Here is a 23047-nt window from a genome sequence, read left to right on the forward strand (position 1 = left end):
AGAAAGGCTGAGAGAGTTGGGGTTGTTCAGACCAGTCAAGAGAAGGCTCTGGGGAGACCTTACTGCGGTCTTTCAATACTTAAATGGGGCTTAATAAGAAAGATGGGGACAGACTTTTTAGTAGGGCCTGTTGTGATAGGACAAGGGGTAAGGGTTTTAAACTAAAAGAGGTAGATTCAGACTAGATATAAGGAAGAATTTTTTTATGATGAGGGTGGTGAAATACTGGCACAGGTTGCCCAGAGAGGTGGCGGATGCCCCATCCCTGGAAACATTCAAGGTCAGGTTGGACGGGGCTCTGAGCAACCTGATCTAGTGGAAGATGTCCCTGCACATTGCAGGGGGATTGGGCTAGATGACCTTTAGAGGCCCCTTCCAACCCAAATCATTCTACAGTTCTATGATTCTAAGAGCTGGTGGGCTGGACCCTCAATGACAGCTGAGTTTTGCAGTGCTAGGAGTTCCATAAGGCAGCCAAAGCTCGCTTCAGTAAAGCTCCTATATGCTCTACATTAGTTAGCACATGCAGCTGCTCAGGAGTGAAGCCTTGCACATAGTGAGGATAATGTGATAAAGAGCCAGGGACAGAGGGATGTGCTGGCAAATCAGCTATCTGCAATCATTAGAAGTTAACAGGCTTCTCAGTGACTTCTGACCTCATATTGTATCTGCTATTTCTATTAAAACAGCAATTTAACCTCTGGGTAGCTAGATCACATTTATTCTCATTGCTCCAGAGAGAAAATTTGGTATACAAAGTTCCTTTCTTCCCTGCTGCTCTGAATCATGAGGCATCCCTACATGTTGCTCTGCCCTTTTAAGGACAACAGCGTGAGACAGGAGGTGGAAACCTGCTGACTACCCCCTTTGTGGAGAAAACACACTGAGACTAAAAGAGATGACTAGGAAACAGAAGAGCTTTGGATTGGTGTACCAGAAATCATTTTTGTTTATACTTATGGACAAATGTCTGTATTATCACAAAGAATCTTTATCTGGGTTATTATAATAACTGGATATTCTCCATCATCCTCTGCTGCTCAGTTTTGCAAACTGAAAAGTAAGAAACAGGTACTGATGCTTTATCTGCTAAAAATGGTTTATACTTGAAATATTCACTTTTCAAATTCTCTTCTTCACAGGCTGCTCTGATTCTGGCCTTGACAACTTTGCCTTATTCTTATTATCATGTTAAATATACATGCAGTTAACCTGATGAAAAAAAGGATGTGTTACCTTTGACTTACTAAAGAAAATATGGCACTTCCACACAATTTTGGTAGCACTCACCAGGTTGACGGCGAAAGGAATATGGGTGTCTCAACAACCAGTTCAGCGTTTGTAAGACTAAACCTCTCAGGTTAATTAACTAACTATTGCTTAGCACATCCACCTTTCCTTCAGGGCGAAGAAGGACAACACACTACCACCATAGTGTTGTGAGAGAACTATGCGACAGCTTTATACAATTTCTGTTCATTTCCATGAGACTATAAACCGCATACGTTTTTCAAATGAGTACTGGATTAACAGATTTTGTGTGATGCCCAATTACTTTCTTGCATAGGGCACTACAACACAAAATTCTGCAAGTAATGCTTTCTTTGCCACCTTGATATCCAAGGACATAAAAGAGAGGTACAGCTGTAAGAAGGGTAATATATATTTATGTATATATATTTTTTTCTTCTGGATAAGCTTTTAATATCTCTTGCTGAAAAATTGCTAGTATGAAGACTGTCCTTCTAGTAGATGTACCTATCTACCAGACTGTGATCAAGCATGTCTGTATGGATGTGAAATACCACCTATCTGTATGGATGCTTTTGAAAAAAGGAGCCTGTAAGCTTGTGAAGACACATCAGATAGTGAATGCTCCCGGTTGCCAACAGAAACCTGGAGATCACTGTGTGAGGTACAAGAATTTAGAAGGACTCCTGTGTTTAGGACTCTACATAATACAGTAGGGTGCAAAGGTGAGAGATTTAGTAACGCAGGACAGGAGACCAGGTAAAGTATCTGTACAAAAAAGCTGGGGAATATTAGGCCAGTCTGTTACTTCTGAGGAATTATCAAACACAGGGGAGAACTCAATAGCTTATGCCATTTCAGCAGGTAAGCTGCAAGCATTTCATGATCTATGTTCAAATGCAGAAGCTGGAGCTAAACAAGAGATGTATGGCAGAGAGAAAGTGAAGATTTTTCACTAAGATCTGGAGAGCCATGACCTTTTTTCCCCTCACTTCCCCATTTTTCCCCTTTAAAGGGCTCCCTTTTAGAAAATCAGAGAAAATAACAGGGAGCCAATGGTCAGTTCTAGTGACGCACTGGGGGTTTCCCTAACCAGTAAAACTTCCACTGCACTTTTGGGGTATAGGTAAATATATCAGATTTGTCAAACTAGCCTCCACCTTTTGGTAAATTTGCCTTTTTCTTTTAATTCCTCAGTTCCAAGTCTGAAACCATAGGCCTCAACAAGGGAAAGAACAGGAGAAAAGGAAATCTCCTAAATGAAAACACTGTACTTAATTTCAGGTTTGGAAATTAAACAGATACCAATCCAAGCAGATTTGTCAAAATGCTTGTTTTGGCTTAACAGTGCCTTAGATCAGTGATTTTAAATCAGCTAGCATCAGTTTTAAGTGAAATCTGAGTGCCTCCACAATTTTCTGCAATGATTTAATTATCTGTTTAAAAGCAGATTATGATTTCATTGGTGCAAATTTATCTGGTAGAGTAACCCTGGAGGGTGTTCTGTATCATCCACAACTGCATATTTGGAAGATTATCATGCACACTTTTAAGGACACATTGCCTGGGGCTGAAGTTAGTTATATTTGGTTCATCTTTATCCTTGTACCTCATGCTCATCTCACAGGCTCATTTCCTGTCAGGTCTTGCTTAAACAAAGTCTAATTACAGACAAAGAGGGTATTATAGTGATCAAGATGTTAATACTTGGATCAAGCACTATGCATTGGCAGTAGCAAGCGTCTGTAAGAATTTAATGTCCTTACAAAACGTGTTTCTACAATTGTTGGGGGCGCTTTCCATGTATACCTTTATTACATGGGACGCACACAGACACTGTCTGTGTCTGTGATTAAAAATCAATATGCATTACATTACAAATGACAAGCTACTAAGAAAGTTAAATATTTCCCCCATCTCTTGTGATGTAGCTTTTAGGATGAAATTCCCAATGTTTATTGGTTTGCATCTTAGCCACAACATTTTTTTTAAATTAAATACTGCATATACAGTTGCAGTTTTGGTTTGGTTTATATTTTCTCTAACATGGTTTGAGACCCATGTTACTGAAATTAACTTAAAGCGAAAAGTTTAGAACAGCCAAATTCTCCTTCTGTTAAAGTTTTTAAGGATGTAACCAGATGAACAAGTATTACATTTACAGTACATAGTCCTTCTAACATGACACTGTGTTTTCTATTAAAACAAATGGCTAATTTAAGTCACACAATTTGCATTATAGTTCTGTCTCTCTTTTTTCTTATGCTTAGTTATTCTTTGCTTGCTGATGCCCAAAGAAAATATGGAACAAGATAATTGTTTTTAAGGGAGGAAAAATTAAACAGAGCAGGTTGCAGATAAGCCTTAGGACAGTATTTCTCAAATCTACTTCCCCTCACAAAGAGATGAAGGAGCTTTTCACCCCTGTCTCGAGAAGTTTAGTCCTCTTCACATCAGTGACTTCTATGGTATAAAGATCTTCAATGACGGCTAAATTGTTAGAAAAGCTGGAAGCAGTGTGCCCTTAGCAATCAGACCATGAATAGAGTGGCTCAAATATACCATGTAAATAAAGAAGGCACTTCAGCTGAGGGAGGTAAATCAAAAAAGCTGGTCAGTCTGGATCCATCTTCGCTCCTAATCCTCAGGTAGTGTCACTGTCACCCATATACCTACACCATGCTCTGCATGTTTTCTTCCTTTGAAGGAGTAGGTCCCATCTTAAAAGGCAATGGCATATGCATCTTCATCTGTAAACCGCTCTGGCTGGCATCACTCAGAGCACACAAATGGCCAGTAAAATGACAGCAGTGTTACTGCCCACTATTTTCAAACCTTAGCAGTATCACATTCATAGTCAGACCCTTGTTGATTACTATACAGCGATGTAGCTCTGCCACGTTTATGGGCATCCAGACTGACCCCGCTTTTCCTGATGACTCTGATCTAAAGCGACTTCCGCTCTTTACCTTTTCTTAAGTAATGCTTCACTCTAAAGCGGTACCTCCAAGGTAGTTACTGGCTTAATGTTGTAAAACTCAAAAACCCCTTATAAACTCCAGTTTGAAATCTATAGAACAGGAAAGCCAAAATAATTTTTTAAAGGGTGACAAATTTTAATCAATGATGAAGAGTATTCACAAATTACTTAGCTGGAAGATGTATTCTCATTTGCTGATTTTTTTTTTCCCCCTGTAACAAAAAATTATAGAAGATTAATATTTAGAAACCATCATCAGCCTTATGAAATAGTTTTAGATTAATGTAGCACAAAATGACGCTTTCATTTCCAACAAAAACATTTCAGAAGTGCAATAAAGCAATGAACAGGGGAGTACAGTAATCATTAGTGTCACGTGCTGAACTTCATCCCTGAAACAAAGTGGCCCAAAGATGTGATTATCCCACGATAATCACTCTGTGTGTTTCACCTAGTTGCTTAATGAAGTAATTAGAATTGTGTTAAGGGTGTATTTTGGTCATCCAAATCCATCAGAAGCATATGGAACCAATACAGGAAAAGCACCACTGAAAAGCAGTTGGTAGGATGTTGAGCTGTTGGATCCAATTTGTGCAAGTTTAATTAATTGCACTATTTGGACTTTAAACTTCATAGCAATTTTTAAGTCCTATATAAGATATGGATCAGCAAAAGGCTGAAGTCAATAATTAGCATAACCCAGAGAAATATAAAGGTCCTGATCCAGTGTTCATTTATGTCAGTGTCAAAAATCACTTTTCCCTCAATAAAATTAGGATGAGACCAAAGGTCATTAGAAAAGCATTAAATATCACCTAACAATAAGAAGTCTTTAAGAAACAAAACAGAAGAGAATGAAAGACCATTTTGATTGCTCAAACAGTATAGTCTTCCCTGTTGATCAGTGTCTGAAAACTGTTTAGAAAGTTCGTGGCAACTTGAAGTTTCCATAGCTCAAAATCAGGCATTAACAACTATTACGAGTCAATTAAATATTTCTCTCTGCAGTACTGATAAATGACACAATACACATCAGATTTCATAGCAAAATGCCAGAGTTGAATGAGCCCTTCGGACTTTAAAGGCAGAGGAACTTCAGTTTACAGCATTCCATACTGCTGCTGTTTTATTTCAAAAACCGTGCTTGTAACAGTAGATGAAAATTTTAGAGTCCAGATAAAATTATGCATTTCTATTCATTCTGTGGTGAGGAAAAATGCATGTAAACTTTATGTTTCCAACATGGATGTTGATAACTAATGTTAATAGGCTGAACTCAGAGTGAAAAGAAGATTCAACACTGATGACACACATTATTAGGAATGCTATTATAATCTTAAAATTCAAGGTTTGCACCTTGTAATATTGCGAGATACTGGAATGAACTTCCGTATCAATTGAGTTGTTCAATTTACCTAGAGCCTCAAAGCCTTTAGAAATCTCAAGTGCTCAGAGATGACTCTCTGACCTTTACTGTATTACAAATAGGTCTGATTCTCAAGATCCACATCCATTAAATGCTTGAATGAGCTCAGTATTTATTGTTCTTTCATCTCATTAAAACAGCTAAAAGGTTGGGAAAAGGCATAATATGTAAAGAAAGGTCAAGTGGTAATCATGGTGTGAAATGATGTTACATGTGTAAGTATAATAATTCTTTAGACTTTATGCTCCCTGGAGAGAACTTGTGCAAAACTGTTCACCTAAAAAGGTTTATTTTGTGCTAAATATAGCTTAACAGCACTAAATGGGGGAATTAGACTGACCTTTTGCTCCTCTGTATCTGCAATGGCCTTTTCTTGACTCACTTTCTCAGTCTGAAACCCCATCTTAGCAATCAAAGCTTCAGCATCTTGATTTCTCAGTTGCAGTTCTGCCTCTTGAGAAGCAAGTTTGGATTTTAGATCTTCTACCTACAGGGCAAAAGGTAACGCGTTATTCAGGAGCAAGGGTCATTAGGTATGGTTCTGGCAAGATTATACCACATGAGCCCCAAAAAGCTGAACTGAAAACAAAATTCATGTTTCGTGGGTCTCAGTACTAAAAGTGTTCTCTTTTCCTTTTTTATTTTGTTTCCATTTGACAGCTCCTTGTTTGTAGCTCACAGAATTTTGTTGACATAAAGAATTTAATAAGAACAGCCTAATTGCTCCCATCAGGGACCCCGCAGCTCCCCTGAGATGCTCAGATGTCTGTCCAGCTGCTGAGGTTGTGTTTGTAACCAGGTGTCTCAGCAGTGCGACAAGGCCCAGCTGCAGCACCTAGCAAAGATGCAAATGTAAAAGCAAAAGGACATTATGGAAAATGCTTAGTAATCACTCTGAGCAGATAATTCCAGTAGAGGTTTGCTGGAAGGTTAAGACAGACTCAGAGACTGATGAACAAAGACTACCTGTTAGTTTGCTGAAATAGCAATTTAATTGCCTGCCAGGAGAGAAACCAGTATCAAAATGTCCAGCGACAATATCTTTCCATATATAAAGGAATTGTTTCAAATACCTGTTTGTTCCCCCCTGCCCCGAGCTATCCCTCCAAGCATTTTATCTGTCAGCTATTCATGATAAAAGACTATGTTTTGACCAGAGGGGACTCTTGTTAACCTGATCTGGATAGGGGTGATAAGACAAAGAGGAAGACCAATATTAGAGGGTTTAAACTTTCATCACATGGAAGGTCTTGAGGACTCTTCTTCCTTGATGGGCTCCTGAAGTCTTACAAAACCTACAAAATCTACCTTTGCAAAATTTGACCATTTTGAAATGAGAAGACAAAGCTGTAATACTGAGTTGTAACAGATGACTGTAAAGATCCCAAATGTCTCCACTCACTTTATTTTTCAATTTATTTGAGCTGACTTTATGTCTTTTTCTTTCTGAAAAAACTAAATGGTGCTGCATTTGATATCCTTGTCTGGAGTGCAGGATAAAAATGGCTCAGTGTTCAAGTACCTGCCTAGATCGGAGCTGTGGCTTTGTCTGCTAGCACAGCATGCAGCAGTTGAAATTGTCAAATTACCTTTTGGTCATCATCAAATTAGAATTCAGAGAAAAAGAGCATTTTAATCATTTACTAGCATGGGACACCTTATTAAAAATAGACTTTAAAAAAGCAGTCACCCTTTCCTGTTGACCATTGATTTTTGCAGGTCTTCAGCTTGAAAAGTGGGAATAAGCCGTTCAGCTCCAATTATTGTCATGCAGTAGCACAAAGATGCAACATTATGCAGACTGGAGCTGAGCATTTCATTCACAGTTTTTATATAAAACACACAGACCTTTTATTTTTAATAAAGAAATTGCTGGATTATGGCTTCCCTTCAGCATCTGCAATAGGGATTATGGAACATGTGGCGGGGGGCAGAGGGAAAGGCTTCAAAGCAGTTTCCCCTCCTTTCTGTCTTTGTGGACTGACTAGCCACAAACTAACTGTAGGCAGAAGCACTGACTGGGGGCTAAGTGGCACTACCCCCACAAGGAGGTGAGGACAGCTGATGCAAAGGTTCCACACTTCTTCCTCCTGCTTTCATTACCCCTCAGCTGGTCACTGGCCATGCACAAAAGCCCCACGTACAGAACTGCATCTTCTCTCTCCATGGTCTGGCTTTTACTGTGGCACTTACTTCCCCTCCCACTCTTTTACTGTGGCCCCACTACACTTCCCTTCCCTCCAGACTTTGTCCTTGCTCAAATGGATGAACCCCTCTTTCCAAAGACAGCTAAAGAGCTCAAAGAGCTTCTATGTGAAAAAAAAAACCAAACCCCAGCTTCCAAAATCAGGTAATTTCAATGAAACACAAAAATGCCACCCCACAACTAATCAGTCTAATGAAAAGGTGCTGCGATAACTTTGTTTTATTAGCAATAAACCCAAGAGTATTTATAAGAATGAAAGGAAAGGCTGTGACTTTCACAGTTTACCTGGAAAGCTGCTGCCTTCAGCTTCTGCATGCCATTCACCAAGTGCTCCATGTGTCCCGACATCACCTTGCTTTTCTTCTCTAGGAGGATCTTAAAGCATGATTTGCTCGGGAAAACTCTTCGGAGTGGTGTAATTGTGTCGCCTCTCATTACGATTGCATTTGGCACTCAGCATATTCACATTGGTGTGGGCATAAGCCATGAAATCACAAATGGAGTCCTGGATGAGTGGCTGAACATACCCAAGGAACAAGAACAAATGTAAACACAGGAGCAAAGAAATGTTTCAAATATTAAGTATATCTATGTAAGTCAGCAAAGGTTACGTTTCTAAGCATGGTTGTTCGCAAAACTATTTTTCAGTCTACCCTAAACATAATTTTGTCAGCATGTAAAAAACATTAGAGCAAAATGAGCTTTCCTCAACTTTTATGCATACAAATTAATTCATTCTGTGCTGGCATTCATTAAGTCTTCATCACCACAGAAGCTCAGTGCTTCAAGATCCTTTCATTTCTTTAAAATAAATGCTCCTAAAAGCTAGAAACAGAGGTTAAATCAGTCACTATACTGCTATATGCAGAGTTAATAGTATATGGATTTTCTATTTCACCTCTGGAAATCCTGTTTAAGAAAAATCCTGTATAGGTTAAAGAAATACAATAGAGTAGCTACTCTAACCACACTGATCCCCACATACCTCATATATCATCAAATTCCTATTCAGAGTGAAGCGCATTTATGCCGTTAACTTCAGATTGAGCAGAACCGGACTCCATGATTTAGATTTCTGAAGTTGTACAAGTCCCGGCTTATCCGTGCTTGTCAAAGTCAGTGATAAACTAACATAAACTGGCACAAGGGCAGGATTAGAGCACTGTGGAGTGCTTCTGGAAGCTGAGTCTCTACCTACCATAAAATGTCAGAAAATCAGCAACATTTCTGTGCTGAAGAGACCTTCTATCAGTTTCAAGGGGTATTTGACCAGAAAAGTAGTTACGACTTAATGGAGTTCAGAGTCACCCTGAGCTGTGACAGCTGACGCTCTTCCCCTCCCTAGGTGCCACCCAGACGTCGAACCACAAAGTATACCTGCAGCTCTGAGCAAAACTCAGCACGCTGCAGAAGGGACCCAGAGCGGTCCTGCAGCCCCAGGGGGCTGCGCTGGGTGCCACGCAGCACTGCATGGGTTTCTCTCTCATCACAGGGAGGAAAATGCAGCCGTGAGACTGGAAAACTCTTTTCGCATACCATATGATAACCAAAACAGGCCAGGCATATTTAAAACGGCTCCAGACGGTCATTTAGTCATGTATTTCTGAGCAAAATGCAGAGGTAGAATGCCTGTCTTTATTCACCTCTCACAGCAAGAAGAGAGGTAGTTCCGGGACTAAAGCTCAAAGGTCCTTTTTCTAAATTTTTTTGAAACCTGAACTAGCAAATACAAGATACTACTACACTACTTTGAATTAGAGTATACTTCCCCAGGATAAAGGTGAAATAAGAACCCCCCAAAATTCATTTTTGTTTGTTTTAAAGGACCCTATCTACCTGTATTACTAGAATATACGCATACACATGGCTAAGCAAGAGTACTGTATGCAAAATTAACAGGGAAATACTAAGAAAACCCATTTAACTCCATCACTGTAACTAACTTCCATTTTGTCCTCTATGACTTCTAGCATACTTAACTTTATAATTTGTGGAGTCACATCTCCCTCATTTTAATGATTATTTATTGCATTCTGTACAAGACGAACCCAGTTCAATTAATCAAGGGAAGCCTAAAAATCAATTAATATGAATTAAATGAGCTACACCAACTCTTAGGAAAGTCACACATAATTTACCAAAGCATTGTCAATAATGCTTAGGGAACTTCGGGAAAATTGCTCGCAAGTGGCTGTTGATGCAGTTAAATGTTTTAAGCCTACATCATCAATATTACAATCAGGTTGATGCAGAAAGACTTGCCATTTTTCTCAGTAAGAAACCTCATTATTTTCTTGTGACTTTTAAAAGCTAGTTTAGAAGAATACTTATTTCACCTATGATTACAAAAAACAGAAATTAAAACAAGGACTAAATAAAGAATGATTCGCATTTAGGGAAAGCGGAAATAAATTGCTTTACAAATAAAAAAAAAAATCAGAACATCATTAGTTGAGGCAAAGCTAGCATAAATTCATCTTAAAAATAAAACTGTTTGTAAAAGCAAGGCTAGTCAGCAGGAACGGATGTTTTATGCAGATTTGAGCAGCGCTTGGCTTCCAACTGAAATGCGTTTCAGCCTTTTTCTCCTTTTTTTCATTGTGACACACACGCACCCTGCAGTACAGCTCTTCCTCGCGAAAGACAACCTCCTTACACATGATCCTTATGAGAGGTCTCTACTCAGCAGCCCTGAAAAGCCCTCTAACAACAGTTTCATTTGTAAATCAGTGAGGGAAGAAGTGGGTTCCGGTAGAGCTGGAAGTGGCCCGAGACAACTTGTCTCAATGGGGCAAAATAACTATTGTTATCGAGCTTAACAAAATGGCACAGCATGGGAGACACGCCGAGCCAGAGAGCAGCTGGTTGTAATTCACACTGGTTTTCAGAAAACACTAATCGTTCCCGAACAGACCTCTTTGAGGATTGGTCTTCCCTGCATTTTCAATTTGTCACTTTCTCTTATGATAAGGTCAGCGGTGACAGCACTTCCTGACATTAACAGCTGTGGCTTTTAAAAGGGTCATTGTGGAACTACTAATTGCAGTAATTTCATTAGCATAAATTATTTATTCTGCCATTCGTTTATCTCCAGGTTTTTTTTTTTCTAATACTACATTGTACTTTTCAATATATGCCCATTCAGGGTTGTAGGCAAAGGAAATTATTATTGCTAATTTAGCCTTCTTTATTAAAAAAAGGCAAACAAAAAAGAGTTGATACAGTTACAAAATCTGATTTAACTGCAGTTCACTAGAAAGCATAAAGTAGCTCGAAGCCAATAATGAAGATTAGGCTGGTGCAAATCAAAACCATTCAATAGTCCTAAAGATGACTGAGCAATAAGCCTATATACAATCTGAAAGAAAATATAAGGGTGAAGTCTGTTCATTCTCATGCAGTCTCTCTATTCTAGGCCTTGGCTGACTTAAGCATACAAAAAAACCCAAACCCAATGCAAGTTATGAGTATAGTTTAAACAGGAGTTTTGCCCTTTTACTTTCCTCGGATGTAAATTAGTCATTACCAACTTGACAAACCTTAGCTCTTTGCAGTTAAGTTGAGCTAGCTGAAACACGCCAAGCAAAGCGCAAAAAAGACCAATGTCACTGATCTTGAATGCATCCCACAGGCAGCTATCAAAACTGAGAATAAAACCAAGCCAGCGTGTGTCTGAAGGAAGAGGTAACAGGGAAGTGAGCGTGGAGAGGAGTGGGGAGTGTAAGAGGCAAGGGGAGAAGGCAAAAAAGTTACTTCAGGCTTCTCCTTTGCCATACCACATGTTGTAAAATACTTTGGAATACAATAAATTAAGAGTATAATGAATTTATCCTTGGTATGCTTAACAGTGTGCGCTGTTTGGTGCGAAGCACTGGAGGAGCAGCATAAAAGACAGCAACCGCAAAACACTCAAAGGAGATGGCAGAGATGTACGTTGCTGTTATTTTCAAAGGGATGGATTCAACAATCCTGACTCTTTTATTCTGTACTCAGTGCTGATGCGTGAAACCAGCTGAAAGTAAGGAAGAGAGATTGTGTCACGTTAAATTCGGAGACGGGGACATGATTTCAAAATACCATAGATCATGTTTTATACCAAATGAGGTGCTTTTGTAAGTTCGTTAAGCTCCGTATATGGATTTCAGACTTGCTGCACAGTGTTCTTTGCTTGTGTTCTTTTTAAATGTAAGTTTAGCAATTTGAGTGCTGAAACAGAAGAGGGCTCTTTTCCTTTCTTTTCTCCCAAGAAATCAGGCACATCCAAATTGATTAAATTTCTGATACTCTCCATTTCTCCCCAAATATCTCTGAACTCACCGTCTCTTGTCCTTAACCCGCACATTGTCCAATGTCCTTCCGAGTGAAAAGGGGCTCATGGGACTTATTTTCAACGGGACCATAATTAAGGAGGATCACTTGTTCTTTCTATTCAGATACTTTCACACAGGGCAGAAGGGATGTTCACAGCATCCTTCATAGCCCATACTGATGCTGCAGCTCACCATCTCCCTGCTGAGCTCAGCCTGCCCCCCCCTCCTTCCCTGGGTAAACTGTACCTTCCAGAAAAGTACCTAGACTTTGAAGATAAAGAGATGGAGAATCTAAGACTTCCTTCTCAACTCCCACAATCACCATGAATTTTTTATGGCTTTCTCTTACTCTTTAAACCCAGAAATTTTCCAGTTTTTGTTAAAACAATGTAGATATGATGTCATATTTGTATTGAACTTTTAAGAGGGGAAAAAAAAGATCATTAGCTTAACTTCAAGCTACGCTAATTAAAAAAATCTGTAATGTTGTTACACAGTGATGAACAGAAAAAAAAAACAAAAAACCAGAAAACAACAACTATTTTTGGGTTTTTTTGGGAGACACTGAAACAGGACAATTAGGAACTAAGTGTCAATTATGCCAAGATAATCACTCAGGAACAGATCTTGCATTGCTCATCATAAGGGACAGCACAATTACAGTATGTTTCAGAAGTCCAGGCATACATGAGCCCTGGCTAACAAGATTTCTGTACTAAGAACAAACAAAAGGCTTTCCGGAGATATCTAAAATGGAGCAAGTGAAACGACGTATCACCACGCCAGCACTAGAGATGAGAGAATGAGAGGAGACCACCTCCTATAAATCTTCAACGGAAAGGGGATGGCAGACTGCAGCTAAGATTCCCTCTGTTCTTCAGGGTGGTCCTTTTCCACCCTGCCTCTCTCATTCTTTTGATATCTTAATACACCTCTGCAACTCTCCTGTCACCCCTCCTTTTACTAACTATTTTTCTGTGACCATTCCCCCTTCACCTCCCTTTCACTCCTCCTCAGACTCTTTGCTGTACACCTCTCCTCCCTTTCTGGTTCAGTTTTGCTTCCCTTCTACCTCTTTTGGTTGAGCTCCCCTCCTCTCCCCCCATAACACTGTCATAGTTTCTATGCTATTTCAACGTCTCTGTTCTGCGTTCACTTTCCCCATCACTTTCAAATCCTTCCCCTGTCTCCTCCTAATATTTTTTGCATTCTGCTGTCTTGTCTGTCAGTCTTCTCATCGGCTGCACACGCAGACACGACTCAGGCACCCAGTACCGCTTTACGTATGTTGATGACACAAAAACCTTAACTCGCTGTCAATAAAGTGTCACATTATTTTGTTAGTTGCCATTTATTTCACTTGCTGGGAACTGAACAGGAAAGATATTTACCAGGATCAGTTAATACCAATGTGCAAAAGAGAGTCATAAACAGTCACTTGGATCAGTGAATTCTTTCCTAAATATCTACAAAAGGAATTATATAGGAACATAATCCTTAAATAAAAAATAAAAAAAAATAACTCCTCCCAAACAGTTTCAGTATTAAAAGCCTAAATTCTGAAGACCAGACATCTTTTCAAAGCAGCAAAATATAATCAATTAAGGGTTTGGGGAAAAAAAAAGCATTTAAGTCAAAACAAATTCTGTTCTCTTTTCTCCATGTAATTCCAGCAGTTTCTTTAAAACAAATGGGAATATGTAAGTTGGTATCACATTAAAAACAGGGCAAAACGCCCACATAGTCCACCGGACCACAAATAACTCTCCTAGTAACACTTCAAATCTCTTACGAGCTGGTAAAATAAAGCAGAAGATGCCGATGGAAAAATACAAACGAGGAGGATTTGCAAACATCTCTCTTTCCCTTGCAGCCCTATAGGAGGCATCCGTATGCCGCGGGAGCACGGGTACGAGCCCGCAGCGAGGGAGCCTCTGCCGCCGGCAGCCGGGCCGGCCTCCCCGCAGCCCCCCTGCCTCGCACAAGCCCCGGGGAGGGGGAGAGGAAGGGCCCGCCGGGTACCCTGGAAGCAGCCCCAGGCACCCCTGCAGACTTCCCCCTCTCCTTCGCCTTCATCTCCTGAGGACCCCGTGTATTTTGCAGGGGTTTGAATGGAGGACAAATGCTGTAAATGCATCAACCTCTTACGCAGAGATTTGCCCCAGGACTGGTGCTACCCTTGACCAAAACCAGAAGGCTCTTCCTTGGGCATTCCTGAAATCCTGTCTCTCATGATTACAAATGGCCTGTACAAAGAAATGGTCCCAAATATAACAGCACTCCAGAATGAAACTAGTGCAACTGCAAACGCTGAAAGAAAGTAAATCTTTTCTAGATCTATGTGAATTACTCCACCAGCAAATACTTGAGCAGTCTCACCGATAGCACGACAGTGTTGTCCCACGCTGGGTGGGAGCAGAGGCAGCTTGTTAAAACTCTTCGCAGAATATGAGAATATTCCTTCTCCCTGAAAAGAAACTCACTAATGCATGACTTTTTTCTGAAAACAAACAAGTCGCACTCCAGATCAATCAGGAACAAAAAAAGAATAATTGCCCAGATATTAAAACACTAAATGCATTTGCCATGTGGTTACAGGGGAAATTTTCACCTGCTTAGTTGCTGAACAGAGGGAAAACTTTTCTTTAGTTAGCCTGGACTGTGCACTGCAATTTTTCAGCCTCACTTGCTACAGCACTAGCGAATATATTTAACTGTATTGAAAAGGGTTAAAGGAATTTTGTATCTCTAAGATCCTAAAAAGCCTAGAATTGAAGGATTCTGCAAAGACAGTGCTATGAATTACATGCCTCTCTTCTTTCCCCCTCACTTCTCTGCCTGTGCTAGGCAGTTCTCTAAATCCTGCTGAAGGAACTGGGCAGTGACACGCCATAAAAATTCAGCTTTTAGCAGGGGTGAGCTTGAACAACACTGAAGGCAACAAGTATGCAAAGAAGGAGTAAAAAGAGCATTGTTTTTTTCAGCTTATTCAGTTATCGATCTTTCAATGATCTCTGTTGCTTTCTTAGAAGACTGATGAGCTTGAAACTCTGTACCTCGACCCCCTCAGCTTGCTCAATGAACCTCCTGCTGATGGAGCGCAGGGCCTCCCGCGGCCACTCATGAAACCGGTCAATAGCGGTGCAGTTAACTATGGCTGGGAACTTCCGAGCTCGCGCTCACAGCGTGGCACCGGCAGGCGAGAAACACAGAACGATCCGCGGAGAGGAGGGAGGGAAAAGAGAGAAAAAAGAAGCGCACGGCAAGTTGAGGCAATCAAAGAAAGGCATGCAATGAACCATGGCCCGGCGCCGGCCAGCGCAGAGCTGAGGCTCCAAACCAAATTTGTCAGCTAATAAACTTCGTCAGCTACCTTGGGCAAATAAATTTTACTCCCTTTCCACTGTGCAAACACAGCGTACCTACAGCTTCCTTCCCCTCTCTCCACATTGGTATCGGTTACTCGGTTTGATAGCAATAAATAATAATGCAGCCGCAGGGACTGGCTGGCACGCAGACAGCCAGAAGGCGCACGTTCAGCTGGTCACAGTGACACAAACCCAGTTCTTGAGTTGCTACATCTACTCAAGCCGCTTCCCCCCACTTTAATACGCACCGCAACCCCGTTAATAGAACGGGAAGAAAAGGAGATCCGGACCTTGGTTTGTATGTGAAGTTTTAGGGACTGTTCTTTACAGAAGTGGAAAGGAATGGTCAAACAAGGGTAGGCTGAAATAGTCAAAGAAAAATAAATAAAACTGTGATCAGCTGTTAGTATCACTGGGCCTACCGAAAGCAACTCACATTTGGGAAGGAAGGGTTATTCTAGTCTCTCAGTTCTATCTGTGGACCTACTTACTGCCATTAGCACGTGTTTTGGCCATTGTATTTGCTTTTAGTTAATTAGCAAAATGACAGACATCAGGCTGTTAAGACAGGACTGGAGTCTCTCCTATACGCTTCTTGTGAACTATTTTTGCTGTATGGGGCTTCTCAAACTATATGGCATCGATATTGTTAATTCCAATAGAAAACATCCAAATTGTATCAGAACAGACTATCACATCCCCAACAGCCACAAGAGCCAGGCCAGAGCCCAGTCAGGCATGCTAGGGAAGTGACAGGTTTATTCTGCCTCTGGAGTAATCAGGAATTGACATTACCTATTAAGAGAAAACTGGATGAAAAAGGAAGACGAGCAGAAAGTTGAAAGAAAAGAAGGAAAAAAGGAGTGAAGAAAGGAGGAGGTTGACCTGGGACAATACTTCACTGGGTTTTAAAGCAGTCAGAGAGGAGAGAGAAAGTGATGAGTAGATAGTAACAGTGGAAAAAGCCTCTATGGTATCTGGAAAGAAGATTACACGGAAAATGCAAAAGACTTGCCACTATCTCATAGTTTCTAAAAATACATTTCTGCACTGGAAAACACAAGACAACAATTTCTGCAATTAACCTTTAGTTATGAGCAAAGATGAGTAAGTTTCAGTAGAACTAAGTCAAGACAAGAAAATCTTTTACCATTATTCAGAAAACCCGCTCAAAGAGAAACTGTTTCCTGGGATGTTTATACATTTTGTAAAGCTTGCATTTTATGCTGAACCACAGGGTATGTCCTTTTTTTATTCCCACCTTTTTTAGCAAAATCAATTAAGAAACGGCCTCCGGTCACAAGCACCGGTCAGGCTGTATCTCACAAAAAACTTCTTTCTCATGGCTCCACAAACTGAGTGGAATTTTGAGATTATTGAACGCATCAGATCAATGACACTGTTACATCAATGACACCGTTTTCAGAAGGGTGTGATATGGCCAAGTGTAACAGCAAGAAAAGCACAAGTGGTCCCTGCTGTTGGGAGCCGTGGTGGAAACACAGGAGGTAAATGGCAGAAGACGTGTGAAACAATCTTAAAAGGAAAAAAAGACAGACCTGAAAAAAGGGTAAGAGTAAGAAGCAAGGAAGGCAAACAGAAGCAATGATAGTCTCCCATGTTGTGACAGACAGGAAGAGAAATGATGCAGACTAAATACTAAATGGGGCATAAAATAGAGAAGAATTCACTGAAATCTTTACTGGTGAGCGAATCATAAATATTCAATAAATTAGAGCCCCCAAACCCATGCTTTAGACTGCACTGTAAATTAACTGCATGTTCTACCATTTTTTAACCCATTTACTTCTTTATATTTCTAAATAGAGGGTATTCACTAGTACCTATTCCCTTTCCAACATGCTTACCAGTTTCCCAGAGCTACGAGATCTCATAGTACATTTTTTCCTCTGTCTCATGGAATGGGATGTAGAGGACTATTTCATGTTAAAACAGAGTTTTGAATTGCTGTAGTTATTCTGGTCCCCCTACCAATCTAGTTTATTGTCAAACAGAGAAAAATACCTCTCTTACATGTGTCGGAGTTTCCCCAGCCATTCCTCCACATACATGAATCTAAAATTCTTCTAATCACAGGCAATTTGCACATTTGTCTAGGAAGTACTTGAGAATGTGTCAGCAAGAGAAACCACTGGTTTTACATCACTTGTGAGCTTTGACTTCTCCAAGGATTACAAACAGCAGTGCATGTTCTCATATTTGCAAGAAGATAACGTTCTCCCCCATCTTCAAGAATTTAGGCAGGAATGTAGACACCCATGCAAAAACACAGGGGAGTCCAGGTTGTCCAGGGATGTTGCAAAGACAGGCTGATCAGCAAGTTGGTCTAAGGTACTGAAGAAAATGTCATCTACTTTGAATGTGTTCAGCATGAAGAGGCAAATGGCAGAAATGTCCATGTAGAAATCCATTCTAGCCAAGTGATGAAAACGACACTAAAACTGTACAAAGACCACAGAAAGATCTTGGAATTTACAGCAAAATTTTATCAGGCTGATGAGAAAGAAGGGCAAACACTGAAGAAACAATCAAAACGATACAAGAATAAATGGTCTCCACCCCAAAACTCTGAATCAGAGAAGAAACGTACATGAAGAATCTGCTAGGTCTGTTTCGCGCTTCTCAAAGACCTTGGACACTTCTGTGAGTTTTCTGAAATTTCTTCTCTGTTATACCATGTATCCTTCAATTAGACATTCTCTCTCCCTCTCATTCACATCACCTCATTTTCTGATAAAATTCTATGTTCAGTTATAATGTCAGAAGCATGGTGAGCAATGTTGATGCTTGGGGCACCTCATTTTCTCCTCTCTTATTCCTCTAGCAGCCACTTTCTCAGCTCTGCATACCATCCCTGCTATGGTAGCAGCAGTAACGGACAGCCTAGAGATGTGTCCCTGCTTTGATGTGCTTCTCACAAATGCCCCTGCTATAGCAGTGGTGCCAAAGTGAATCCATCACACTTCCAAAGCTGCAAACCATACACAGTCTTGACAGAAGTTACATCTTCTACACCCTCCTACACTGCTCACATTCCTCACATTTGGACTTAAACTCTCTAAGTACTGGACTGCAAGAAGAGTCCAAATCAAAGTCTTGGATCATTTGCCAAACACAAATCAGAATTTAGTGTTTTCCTTAGTCTTGTACCCTAAGTAATGTTTTATCCTCCCTAAATACTAAACAATTGTTTATATGGAATGATTACTATTTATGCCCTATTTATATCAATCTTATGTTGAACTTCAGGCGAGAAGGTGCTTTCTCTATCCAATGTCATTTGTTCGGAGTAATTTAAACGAACTACTTCTATCTATAAGGAGCTGCATTAGTTTATATGAACTGCGGATCCCTGAGAAGGTAATACTGACCTTTCAGGATTGCTTACTTTTAACTTTATCCTAGCATCTAAATTCTGGATTTACTAAGTCATACCTATACCCATCTGTTCTCTCCTTGCCCTTGGCCACCCCCCCTCCAAAAAAATTTCTGAAAGTTTTAAAGAGTACATTATAATAGTATGTTCTAATCTTTATTCTAATCTCATGTTTATCCAGCACAGTACTACTGGAGCTCATGTGGATAACCACGGGACACAAAAGCCTCTTAACAGTTAACTTCCATAACAAATGATTATGGAACAGGAGGTGAACAGTGACGAGTGAAGAAAGACAGGAGAGAAATGGTTGAAGCAACAGCGCATCTAGCACAAGTTGCTAAACATGGTAAGTGAGCCCTAGTGAAAGTCTTTGCAAGAAGTACCAGGCACGCGCTAGCCCTATCAGGATTATTTGGCTGGAAAGCCCGACCAAGAAAAAGGAGATATACCTGAGTAAGTAACCTGGACTGAACTGTTACAATCAACCCTGAAAACAGCTAGTTTAAAGGCAGGTGAACTTAGTACACATGAAATACAGATGGACCAATCTTTCGCTTGCAATGCAGACATATTCAAATACCTAGCTGTTATTTCACAAGTGCAGATTACAAAGCAAAAGGTAACAGTTGAAAACAACTGCTGTGAAGGCTAAGAAGAGAGGGACTAGATGAGAGGATCTGCAAAAGCTAATAATAAAGAGAACAGCAGCAGATCTGTGTCCTAGAAACCTTGCAGAAAATGAAGAGAAACAATTAAATCCAATTTAAAGGTAGCAATAGGTAAAATTAGTTACCTACACACAAACTTTGTAGATTATCATGTCCGGATGAAGTTTAGAAGAATTATTCATGTGGCATGTTTTCAGGGTTCATTTGCATTCCCGCCAGTGAATTCCCAATATTATAAAGGATCTTGTGCACTGCTTGCTTTGCACGCAGAATAATGAAGATGCCATGTGATCTGATAACAAGAGAGCTGTGAGGAAAAATTAGTAATTATTACTCACTACATTTTGAGCAATCTTTGCTTAAACAAGGAGGTCATATTTTGAAAACATTTATCTTCTGCCCAGGCCATAAATGACAGTCTAATTTGACAGAGGGAAGGAAAAAAAAAAAAAAAAGGAATAGGAAATGCTCCATGTAAGAAATGCTTCATTTCTTGCAAGACAACCAGGATATAAATATTATACAGTGAGGGTATTTCATATAGTAATAGAAAAACTTAGAAAGTTCTCCAAAATAAACCCATCCTTTTCTTGGAAAGATATGTGGATTGAGAGGGACTATGCAAGAGTCTTTCATCTGACATTTTTAAGATTTAAATTTGCACAACTGAGTAATGAAGACAATCAGTGTGGACAAAAGAACTGTTATCATGTGAAATTGATATTAACTTCCATGTAGCATTCACCGCTCCTAAGAACACAAACCCCCTCTTTTCTCAAGTATTCCATTTGAGCCTCACAGTCACAGGTCACTCTCACTGCAGATACATCTTTTACACTGTATTTTTCGGCTCAACCTCCTCCTGCTTTATCTCAGATATGCAAGCTCCCTAGGTTCAGAGTGCTTCAAACACAGCAAGACAGACAACAGTGTATCTTAACACTAATGAACGCCTTGGCACATGCTTGACCACTGGTCTGACAGGGCCCATCCTATTTAAGTGTTAACACACTCACTTGCATGGTTTTCCCATGTGAAACTAAGCAGCGCTGCAGCAGGAATAAGGAGCTGTACAGACCAGGAATTGTTCCTAACCAGCTCTATGCCACCACCATCATTTTGTGACCAGAGCAAGGGAAAAGCTAAGCCACGTGCATGCCAGCCATGTCATAGAATCAGAGAAACGCCACTAATCCTCAGGACCACAAAATACACCTCATAAATTTACTAATATAGATGTATCCTTAAAAATCAGCTCTCTAAGTACTCAAGAAGAAATGGCTGACATCCAAATGAGAAAAGCCTGGAGCTTTTAATAGAGAAACAGGAACTCTGTAAGAGCCTGCCAACTGCAGAAGCAGCTGTTTTCTGTGCTACAGAACTTAGAAATCCTCGATAGCTTCTTGGCTGTCTAATAACATAACTGAGCCTACATTCGGTGGGAGGGCAGTAACTGTGTCTGTCTGTCCCTGATCCACCTGCCTCCTTGGTGGCAATTGGTTGGCGAGTTCAGAAATTAGTCGGGAGGTGAGACTGATCAAGCAATAGACAGCATGATCAATTGAACTCCATTTCCCATTGTATCAGACAAATATAATCCTATCTGGGGTTAGTATTAGTTTAACATAGAACCAGAAATCCTAAAAACAAGGTTCTCTTTGGCTGGGATTAAAGCAGTCAGGCTAATAGGCGTGTGTATTTATGCCTGCAAAGGAAAAACCACGAGAGTTGGCCAAAAGCTGAGCTGTGATGGAGCTGTAGAAGTTCCTCTCAGATTCACAGATAAAAGAGATGTTCTGTCAGTGGCAAAACAGATCACAAGGAAAATGCTAACATGTCCTGATGAAAGAGGACTTGGAAATGATTTAAAAGCAAAGTAATAGTAATAATATGGACAAGATTGCCTGTGGCAATGCAGGGCACCTGCCCTGCCTATGTTTGACATTAATTCTGGCTGAAGCATGAAACTGCTTTACTGCTGAGTTCCTTAGAAAATGGGGAGCCAGCTAAATACTGACAGGACTATGCAAGGAGGAGACCATCGTAAGGATGTAATGACTAAAGTAGCCCAGCCAAGTCTGCCTATTGGAAGGAAACTGGAGAAATGGTATTCCCCTAAAACCAGCATACTTAGTTCTTAGTGCTGGGACTTCACAACGGCCACTGAGGGACTGTAAACTTTGAAACATGAGGAAAATATGCAATGAGGAAGCTTGTTCAAGAAATGGGAGCAAGTATTTGTAGTAGAGATCCACAGCTCATGAAGAAAACTGGCTGCACAGGGACTAAGTAACAGAGATTCAGTTCAGAAGAAAAGCCATATAACACGTATGGCTTTAGAATACATAGTAATGTTTAAGAGCACTGAGGAAACTGAGAAGAGCTAGTAGGAAAAGTAGAACTTGGAAAACATGCAGATGAAATGCTGTAAAGAGTATGCTTACTGGAAAGAGTACATTTAAGAGTATGTTTGTGTTGGACGTGAGTTGCAAGGCATTTAGGCACAGTGTTCCCATTTTGGGGAAAATGTTGAAAGGTTGCCACGACCAAAAGAATAAAATAAAATCAGATGGAGCTCAAGAGACAGCAGGACTGACTGGCTGTGCCTCATATCCATGCTTTTGAGAAATAGTTGCTTCTTCCGGCCTTTACTTTTATAAAAAATTTTGGTAACGTGCAGAGTATTTAAGAGTGATTACTGCACAGACATGTGGGTTATTGAAAAACTTCTGGAGCTCCAGTAAACCGCTGTGAGCCTTAGAAACTTCTCAGCCTATGCAATACCATGCCTTAGCACTGTCAGCACATTACCATTCACAATGTTTGGCCATCAGCCTTGCTTAAGCAGCATTCTTCCTTTTTAATTTATTTCATCATTCATCACAAAAGCTTTTGAAATCCTCAGGTGCATATATGTCCTCACACAAACTTCAGTTGTGGGCCCACATTTTATAACGGTGCAATCCACTGTCCTTACCTGACGTACTTCCAATTTGCACTGACATAAATTTGCACCTACATACATGGCATGTTCTCAGTACGTTAACAGCAGTATTGATTGCAAGTTCCAGACTGAAAACAATCAAAACAAAACCAACACAAAACCAAAGAGCTATGGTGGTTCAAAGAATTGCACTGTGTAGTTTGGGTTCCTGAGCTACAGATTCCTCATCATAAACAGAACTGTAGGGTATAAGATGATGGGTGAGCACAAGGGAAATGTGGCTTAATGTAGGATGTTGGTTTTTTAAAATTAAATTGAAAAATTTAAATCACTTCGCTAAGCTTTAACATTCTGAAACTGTCTAAATTCTCCCTTTTGTTCTCTTTCACATTTTATTAGTCTTTTATTCTTCAAATCTATGGAACGGAGGAGGTGATAGGTCACCCAGCACCAACTAGAAGTCCATACAGATATCTGCCAGCGTGTTAACTCAT

The 23047-nt window shown here is 40.2% G+C and overlaps 1 protein-coding gene across 1 annotated transcript in view; it reads right to left on the reverse strand.

The window, feature by feature from the left end:
• Positions 1-23047, reverse strand: part of DNAH11 (dynein axonemal heavy chain 11) — a 167858-nt gene that overhangs the window by 55045 nt on the left and 89766 nt on the right. Inside the window, 4 exon segments of the mRNA XM_019472780.1 lie at positions 5998-6144; positions 8149-8251; positions 8253-8380; positions 15230-15392. Coding sequence (XP_019328325.1) covers positions 5998-6144; positions 8149-8251; positions 8253-8380; positions 15230-15392 — 541 coding nt within the window.

This window comes from Aptenodytes forsteri, unplaced genomic scaffold, assembly GCF_000699145.1.
Source record: "Aptenodytes forsteri isolate BGI_AS27 unplaced genomic scaffold, ASM69914v1 Scaffold164, whole genome shotgun sequence".
NCBI classification, from domain to species: Eukaryota; Metazoa; Chordata; class Aves; order Sphenisciformes; family Spheniscidae; genus Aptenodytes; species Aptenodytes forsteri.